Below are 10,011 nucleotides of genomic sequence, written 5' to 3'. Positions count from 1 at the left end.
ATATTTATTTGTATACCCGAGATTTAAAAGTAGTCAATAAGCTTACGATAAAATAATGTTGATCATTTATTGTTCATCCATAATGTTGATCATGGCTATAAGGATCTTTTCCTTGAAGAAATTCAGTATTGACAACTATGGGTATGATATTTTAATATCTAGACTTAATGTATTAAAGCAAACAGCATAGTTTTTACAAATGTTTTTTTTTTTTTTTTTTTTTAAATACGGTTGAACATGATATTACAGCTGAAACTGTTGTCATTTATTGTTATTAAAAATATACGTATTTTAGATAACGATACTTTTTTGTTGTTCAAATACCAGTTCTTCAACGTAACTTAAAAACAGCCAGCAATGTAAGAAGAGGTATCACCTGAGCAATATTGGTAAGTTGTCCAAGCTGGGAATCCACTTTGATTGTAGATCAATATAGCACATGCACAGTCATCAGTAATATTATCGTCTTGCAGGGCAGAACATGCCACGTTGCAACCATTTCCTCCTGGAGAGCACCAATAGCGGTCATTGATCTGGAAAAGTCCATGGTCTACGCTGCCGTCCGTGTTCAAGTGACCCTCAGCAGCGGTGTTGTAGTTGGACTCATGTTGTATGATGCAGATCCAGGTGGACACTGTAGCCTGTTGAAATCCATGTTGGTAGACGAGTTCCCTTGCTAAATCACACCTTTCGTAGACTTTGGCATAAGCTGAGCTTATAGCCAAAAGTAATACGAATGCTGCTAACTTGGAAGCCATTCTTTGTCCTAAAGCAAGATAAACTTGTTTCCTTTCCGTCAGCTTGGTTTCAGTTTATATATACACACGCATTCTGTGTGTAATCTAGGTCGATTGTTATCGATGATAGATTAAAAAATAACGTCAATAATACTACACATATTTTTTGTACACAGTAAAAACGTTGCTAGTAAAAACACGTATTTCAAATTGACCTCCAGATCAAGTGAGAATATAAAAATGTTCTTAATTTAAAGTAGCAAAATAACAAAAGTTAATTATTATCTTTATATGAAAAAATTAGAGCACCACTTGATCATTGATCATCAAAGATAGGGCATCAAAGAGCTATTTTTATCTCTGTTAACAAGTCATGTGAGAGTATCCTTTTACCTACAACAAACTTACATTCGTTTCCAATTCCCTTGCTTTTTTTAAAGAAAAAAGAAGAAGAAAAGAGTATCTATGTTGACTGTACAACTATTCACCTTATCAAAATCGCCCTTGATTACAATGGATGAGCAAAGTAAAGACAAATATAAGGATAATTTGAAAAACTCGATAGTCAATGAGATTATATACGTATAATAGCTTACAATCTAGATGCTGTATTTTATCTTTAACTTTCATTCTCTAAGATTGTCATACCACACTATCGTTTGATTTATCTACCGTTAATCAATGGTAATGCAGACACTTTTAGAATTTAAGCCACTACGAAAATTTGAACTTCTTGCTATCAATTGGCAGCGAAGAAAGTATTATTGAATTGAGCTGAGAACCTACGAAATCGGACACTTTTACCTCTAAATGAAATGCAAGTATTAAGCTACTAGCTGAAATGCCTGTTCTTCGCACGGGGAGAATGGATTTTTAGGAAAATAGTTTAACTCTTCCCTTCCTCCTTAAAATACGCGTTTAATTGAAAATGTAATGATCATAAGATACTTTACTTTTGTTATAAAATTGTATTTCCTTCCCATTAGGTTACATTCTTTAATCAAACTGACATGGTAATGCCCACCTTAACGTAGGTGATATAAACGTTCCAAAATTCATTTCAAAATGTACTATCGCTTTCCTGTGAGACGATCACGAACAAGACAACGATGATTTCAATGTTGCTATATCTATCTATATCGATATATACTGGTCCAAAAAATTAGGGGATCAGATGAAAACTCATGTAAAACTTACGAATAATGTCACAGCACTGTATCGGGTCCAGTTCGGATTAAAATTGACTAGCATGAAGGCATAACGTGCAAACGAACCGTTTGAAACACCTGTGCACGTGATCGGTGACGTAACACTACCAGAGGTCATTTTGTATGTTGCTGCCAACCACATTCCAGCTCCAGGATACCTCTGTTCTCATTGTGAGTGTTTAGTGCGACACAAATCCACGTAGTGAAATGGCGCAACAGCGTGATTTGCCAGAATCGCTGGCATGGCGAGCTGTCGGCGGGTTGGAAGCTGGTTAGTCACAGAGGGAGGTGGCAGATGTCATAGGAGTGGCACAAAGTGTGATTTTTTTGATTGTGGAATCGATTTCAAACAACTGGAAGTGTTCGAAGAAGACCAGGACAGGGCCATCCATGAGCAACCACTGCCAGAGACGATCGTTATCTCTTGTTAACAGCCGGCGTCAGAATGCAATTCTGCTCCAGCGACCATTCCGAACAGCAACAGGACGCACAATACCCACTCAAACGATCCGCAATCGCCTTCGAGAAGGTGGCCCATTAACTGCACGACACCGTGTTGATCGAAGAGTGTGGGCGGAGGAACATCGCGGGTGGGGACGCAATGAATGGGGTAATGTTTTGTTCTCTGACGAGTCTCGATTCAGTGTGGAGCCTGATAATCGACGTGTTTTCATCCGGAGAGAGTGTGGACCACGACACAATCTCATAATTGTGCGAGAAAGATCCAAGTATCATGGTGATGAACTGATGATGTGGGCAGTAATCAGCATTGGTGGGCGTACTGAGCTCCACATCATTCGAAATGGCTCATTGACGGCTCTCAGGTATAGGAATGAGATCCTGCAACCTCTTGTTCTTCCTTATGCTGGTGCCATTGGTGATTCGTTCCTTTTCGTGGATGACATTGCTCGTCCTCACAGCTCGGTTAGTGGATGAGACGCTGGAAGCTGAGGGTATCGCTCGGATGCAGTGGCCAGCATACTCTCCGGATCTCAATCCAATTGAGAATGTCTGGGATATGCTTGGCAGAGGGATACCTCCAGGCCGCTAGGCCAATACCTCCAACAACCATTCCAGAGCTGGAAGTCGCCCATCTGGATGAGTGGCACAACGTTCCCCAAGAATTCATCGATACTCTGATTGAATACATGCCACGCAGGTGCGAGGCTGTGTTGGCTGTTCGAGGTGATCATACGCATATTAAGGAACAATCAGTGTTGTTGTCTTGCCTGTTTGTGAACAGTTCGAGAGGTGCAGACATAACCGTCTTGTTTTATGAGACATGTAAACAAGGTGTTCCGTGCCCCATTTTTCTAGTGTATCTTAAAGCATTCCTTCTTGTATGATATATATGAGTTAAACACAAGCTTATCCATACACTATCTTAAGATCTTGTGTGATATTTCAGCTGATCCCCTAATTTTTTGAGCAGTGTATATATTGTTTGTATCATACTTGGAGAGAACGATCCATTGAAGTTTTACTGTATTTTCTATGAGTACATTGCTCCGTCCTGATCACACCACCTTGTCTGGATTCCGCATTCTTTATTGTACTGCCGGGTTCAATGATAGAAAACTGCTGAATTGAACCTAGGAAGTCACTTCTGCATAAAATCCAGATTACAGTAAAGTTTTAGACGGAAGCATTTATCGCAGCATTTTTCGTAACAAAAATGGTATCATGGATATCCTACTGTGTAAAGTAGCAAATGCTATATCATTTCCCATGCCATGGCATTTCTTGTCGATAGAACCAGCTATATTTTGTAGCATTTTCCCCAGCATTTCTGGTTCGATTGCAGCACCGTGGTGTGTTAAAATGAAGCGAAAGATTTTGTGCCAAATATCCATGCTCTTTGTTATGTGTGTGCGAAATTGAATTGTAAAGAAAAATGAGTTGGAGTAGGGATGCTCTTTGCCCACATACTTCTTTGTGTGTGTGTGTTTTTTTTTTTTTTTTTTTTTTTTTTAATATAACCGGCGAGAACTGTTGTAACAACCACTATAGCTTCAGCTACCTCACGCTTTAGTTTCGGAGCCATAATTGGGCTGTTCTGCAGTGATTTGTTTGTTACATCACGACAAGATGCTTATCAAAATGCTACCGTGTAAAAGCATTATATACTTTTGATGCCATATAATTAGTGCTCTCAACGGGGCGGGTCGGGTAGGGTTGAAGACCAACCCGACCCGACCCGACTGACCCGAACCGTGATCCGATCTGATTGACCTGACCCGATAACCTGACCCGAGCTGACCCGATTGACCCGACCCGTTTGAGAGTACTAGGTCACGACACTGGGTGAACGCCAAAATGCACTCACATTGGGAATTAAACCCGGACCACGTGTACCGAAGTCTTACACGTTAACCACTAGCTAGATCAAGCGGGGGATTTGTATATGCATCTTAATGAATATTTGGCACTTTTGGTGGTTTAGTTATTTCTTTTTATAACATGCCAATGTCCGACGTGTGAGAATTTTTTTCTTGCTTTAGTTCTATGCGACGAAATTTTTCTTCAAGGTCAGTGTTCTAACCTGCTTGGACGGCAGGAAGTCTTCTCGGAAGGCAGTAGCAAGAGTCTCTTGGCGGAGACAAAAGGAAATCGTTTAACTACAATGATAAGGGTTGAGGAAACGGGAGAACAACTGTGATTTTTTCCAACCCTTCAACTTTCATTCCAAAATAGGTTCTTATGATTCCGGGACCCGTGCCACTTTGATTTTTCTTTCTCGGTAATTAAAACGTATTTTACAGTATATACAGGACAGTATATACAGTATATATATATATATATATATATATATATATATATATATATATATATATATATATATCTCCTAGTTGCACGTAAGAAGATACATAATATGAATTTTGTAATTTAAAATTTAAAAATACAGTATGATAATTAATTATAAAGTACTAATTTTATTTCATCACTTTCAGCCCAACAAATGAAATTCAAACAATTCGCTCCCTGGGTCTTGGTCATCAATACTGCGTCTTATCCTTTGTCTTGCAGTCAAGTCTTGGTCCTGCATTTCGTAGTCTTGGTTATCTTTCATGCTATACAAGAGCCAAGAATGCTCGCCTCATCGGTACAAATGAAGACCAAGTGTGATTTTGATTATGGTCTTTCATACTATACGGAAAGCAAGAAAATACGCTCATCGCTACTTGGTGATCACCAAAACAAGGCCAAGAGCAAGATTACTATGCACTTCGTCTTGCATATCCAACCTTTATCTTGTTCTTGTATCGGTGTCCTTGGGCTTGGTGAAATAAAATGAAATATTTAGTTTAAGGTCCCTCGATTCTGCACCGAGGCTAAGGGATATGGCGACCATGAGAAATGAATGAAATAGTGGAATGAAGAAAGTGAGAGGAAACAGGAGAACCCCGAGAAAACCTACTACACGGCGTTTTTCCACCACAAAACCCACTTAGCACAAGCTGGGATCCAACCATGGACACCATCAGTGGCGGAGCCAAGGCAGGGCCAAGGGGGGCCAGGCCCCCTTGCTCAAATTCTTGGCCCCTAGTGCCCCCCCCACACACACAGATGATGCTATTATAGGTCGACAAACGGTGAGTTGCCAGTGGCTACAAGTGAAACTACTTCCAAAACATCTCTCGACAACAAAGTTACGAACTGCAGAATACCGTTGCGTTTCGAATAAAATAGCTCCACTCGTTTTAGTTTGTAGTACGGGAAGATCTAATTCACGGAAATCTGTGGGATGCTTGCATTGACCTCGCCACCTGGACATTCATTTTAACCTCTGTCCATTATCTAGTTATCTCCTTTGTTTTTGACAAACAACCAGAAAAATAGAAAATCAGTCGGCATTCTCATTCGCTTCAATGTTGAAAGTCATACTAAAATATGATATGCATACTTACAAATAACATGCACTGCAGTAAAACATTACACTTGTGTTGGACGAAAAAAGTCTTCGTACACTAAGTAATTGATTTCCATTGATTATGGCGACATAGAACAAATGCATAGCATCCATTAAATAATTTGGTATTATTATTATTATTATTATTATTATGAGTTTATCTACCAAACAACTATTTATTGATTAATAAAAATGATTAATCAATTATATTTAGTTACGTATGGTAGATGACTTTAGATTATATTATTTACTGACCGACAGTATCCCACGCTGTCGTATCTGTGCATAAGAGGTAAGTGCTAATCTTTTTTTTTTTTTTTTTTGTAGAAGTTAAGTAAAAGAACCTGTTTTACCTCGAAATGCTTAATTACAATTTTATTTACACAAAGACAATTCTAACATACAAGATGATATTAACGATGCTATTTGCATATACGAGTTACTTGTCACAAAAACTAATTACGCTAGGAAACTAAAACTATGCTCAAACTGTCTATGCTCAAAAGTTTCTTAGCTAACTTTTACAAGTGGTAGCAATTGAAACTCACATGAGTATATGGTAACCTCTCACCCGAAGTCCAAGGTTAATCTCTTTGCACATGGCTTAAAAAAAAAAAAAAAAGAACGTCTCTGTTGCCTCCGTTTTCACTCCCCCTCTGCCAGCCTGAATCCCCATTATATTATCAAATGTTATCAATCTTTAATTTCAAATTACGTGCTTTATGATTTTTTTGCAACTATAAAGTCTCATTAGTTTCTATCATCGTTGTCCCTTAGGACAAGTTATTATAACAAAGGAAAAACATATTAATGGTTCCTCTTGATTACTTTTCAAGGCTTTTTCTTATAATTCACTTAAATCACTATTTTTTTTACAAATTATCATATCCATTTATTCCTTTTTTTCATAAAATCTGTTTTCAACACATTATATTATCATGCGGTATTAAAACAAATCTGGAACTTCTGATATTTATTTACCTCCATCATTCCATCTGGAAAATTAGTGTGATCTGTACACGAGGGAATGTTTTCGGGTTGCTAAAATTAAGATTACTGGTGCCATGCTATAACTTTGAGTTTCGCCTTATCTCAAGTAGATGCAGACATGTCAGAAGGTTTGATTCTTGTAGATACACTAGTTCAAACGCTGTCCAAGATGAGGTCTGGTAAATATGACTCTCAACGAACAATATTCCAACAAATTTATCAAGAATGTTTGGAGATGTGCAAAGAAAATGGTCTCGAATTCCAGAGCCGGAAACAAATAGAATATAGGGGTTCCTCGTGGAAACGAACTAGACATCCGCCATCGAAATATCACAAATTCATTTTGGATGAATCTTTTCCTTCATTGGATGCAGAAAACGAATTTTCTAAAGATAATATATCTATCAAGAGACATTTTTCTCCCTACTATTGATAGACAATCTCTAATATGGAAAACCGCTTTGTATCATATTGCAAAATCATCAGATCAATCACCACTCTACATCCAAAAAGTAAAAACTTTTTTAAATTACAACATTGTCGAGCCTATAACCCAGCATTATGGAGTGATCTGCAAACATTAAAGTGAGAACTCAAAATCCTCCCAAACACAATTAATAGAGCAACCCAAAAGCATATAAAGCATAACAGTAATTTACACATATGGTTGGTACCTTGAACATGATTGTGATTGTCTAAGGGTCCAGAAGAAACTAGTTTTAAAAGCATAATTTTAGAAAATAAAGATAAAGCATAATTTAAAATATATAGCACAATTCTTGTAAAATTCTCAACTGAAAGTTTAACATACTGTGTTAATATTTTTTAAAACCAATATTTACAATGCAAAATCATTGAGAACATAACAATGCAACAATGAAAAGCTTATTTTCATTTCTGTAAACTTTTCGGTGTAATCCTTTGATGTGGAGAAAAGAAAAAAGTAAAAGAAGGAATTTTTCCGCCAACAATGAATAGTATGCAAGAACTCCATACTATATTGTTATGTTGACTTTTTGAACTTAAGCACTTTCTGTACTTTTTGGTGGCATCTTTTACTTTCCCTTTCTGTATATATGTACCTGTAAGGCGCACACAAATGATAGAAAAAAAATATTCGAGCAAAGCACTTCTCTTTACAATGAATTAAGTAGAAAGTTCATTAAATATGAGAGAAACTAGTTGCAAAAATAATAATAATAATAATAATAATAATAATAATAATAATAATAATAATAATAATAATCAATAAATAAATCAAGATATTTAGAATATTTAATGTATAATAAATATTATACATTATACACGATTAATGTAAAATAATAATTGAAATTAACAATACAGCATAATTAAAAAAAAAGCATAATTAAACAAGAAATAGGCTAAAGCATAATGGGGGTTGCTCTAACAATTAAGTTGTATGAAGACGAGAAGAAAACCAAAGCTGATTCCTTAACGAATTTTGTTGATCTTCTTTGTGTCTACAAAACGCATTCCTAGAAACCTACAAGCTAGGTATCATCTCTGTGATTATATCAGTTTCTAGTGCTACATGTGAAAGGTCATTCTCTTCTTTGAAAAGATTAAAGACTTGTATACGCAATTCAATGACTCATGATAGGTTGAAAAACTTAGTGTTACTTTATATTGAGAAGAAAATTGCTAAATCGTTAGATCTTTAACAAGTTGTGGATATGTTTACTGTTGCCCACACGAATAGAAAGATCCTCTTCAAGTAGAGGCATGAACCTATGTTATTTTCTTTACCTGTAAAAGTGTGTTTGCTTCCATTTAAGTCAACCAGCTACACATATTTTAAACGCCATGATTAAATAACTATTTACTTATATTAGAAATCAATTGCATTAATGAATCGTAGTTGTTTGTGGTACTAAATTCTTATATTTTCACTGTTTTCCAGAGAGTAAAATCATGAACCACAAAGATGGAAACATTCACCTTGAATACACACACACACACACACACACACACACACACATATATATATATATATATATATATATATATATATATATATATATATATATATATATATATATATATATGATCCCCTAAAAATCCTCTTGGGCCCTTCATTGGCCCCCCCTGAAAAAAAATTAGCTACGCAACTGGACACCATGCACCAGAGATGAATTCTCTACCATTGAGCAACCGTGGCCCTGCTTGGGCTTGGTCGTCCATATCCAATATCTCTTTTGGTGTTGCTTAAACAACTTCTAGTTTTGTTCTAAATCCAGACTCCATATTGGCGTAGATATTAATATTACAGTCGATTGGTAAAATCAATCTTCCACATTTAAAAATTAAAGTACACACAAGTACAAAAATAAGCATTTAGCATAAAAACACTAGCTGCAAGTGTTCAAAATAGATTTATGGTTTCTATAAAATCAATTGAAAATTGCTATTTTTAATTAGGCAGCTAGTGAAAAACAGCAGCTTTCGACTCCAGCCGAGTTTAAACTCAACCTAAACTCAGTTGACCAAAGTGAACTGACCCGACCCGAGCTGACCAGATTGACCCGACCCGACAACCCTACCCGAGCTGACCCGACCCGAGTAGCCTGACCCGACAACCCGATCCGAGTTGACCTGACCCGACCCGTTTGAGAGCACTAATGTTACTCCAGTAGCTGGTCAACACAGAATAACGACACTATGCATACAGATGACTACGCATGCATGAAGAGGAGAGGGACGATGAGGAAAATTCATGTTTCATCTTGTTTCTACATGCCACCATACACTTACGATGAATATACCAACTCAGTAAATTCAAGATCGTGCATGTTACGTCCAGATACATTAATCTTCATTCCTTTATATGTTAAACATACATTTCCACTTTGTAAATACGTTAATAATGCATCATTATCTGCTTCCAATTTTTCAGTACAGCGTTCTGGTAAAATCACTTTTTCGCCTCCTTCAAATGTTACATATGTCTTCCTACCATATATCGTTGTAATTATCTCACAGTTTACAATACAAAATGGTACGCCAATCTCCAAATCTGGCATTTTTGTAAAGGGTACCATTGATGGCATATTAAGCTTATCTAATAAATTCATTGACGATGCCATCATTAATTCGCGGTTTCTTCCTTTGCAACAGCTGCTAACGGACATACGTTCCCTTTACGCTC

General features: G+C 36.7%; 1 protein-coding gene across 1 annotated transcript; it reads right to left on the bottom strand.

Annotated features, from left to right (window-relative positions):
• Positions 1-341: 341 nt before the first annotated feature.
• On the bottom strand, positions 342-758 carry LOC145681946 (lysozyme X-like). Its single transcript, XM_081753546.1, has one exon. The coding sequence runs from the start codon at positions 756-758 to the stop codon at positions 342-344; it is 417 nt and encodes a 138-aa protein (XP_081609672.1).
• Positions 759-10,011: the final 9,253 nt, after the last annotated feature.

The sequence above is a fragment of the Thermobia domestica genome, chromosome 3, assembly GCF_964235325.1.
Source record: "Thermobia domestica chromosome 3, izTheDome1.hap1.1, whole genome shotgun sequence".
Classification (NCBI taxonomy): domain Eukaryota; kingdom Metazoa; phylum Arthropoda; class Insecta; order Zygentoma; family Lepismatidae; genus Thermobia; species Thermobia domestica.
This window is presented reverse-complemented; position numbering and strand designations above follow the sequence as displayed.

Bases quoted from the DNA above. Each gene is read 5' to 3' on its own strand.
- LOC145681946 (XM_081753546.1), bottom strand. From the start codon at position 758: ATGGCTTCCAAGTTAGCAGCATTCGTATTACTTTTGGCTATAAGCTCA.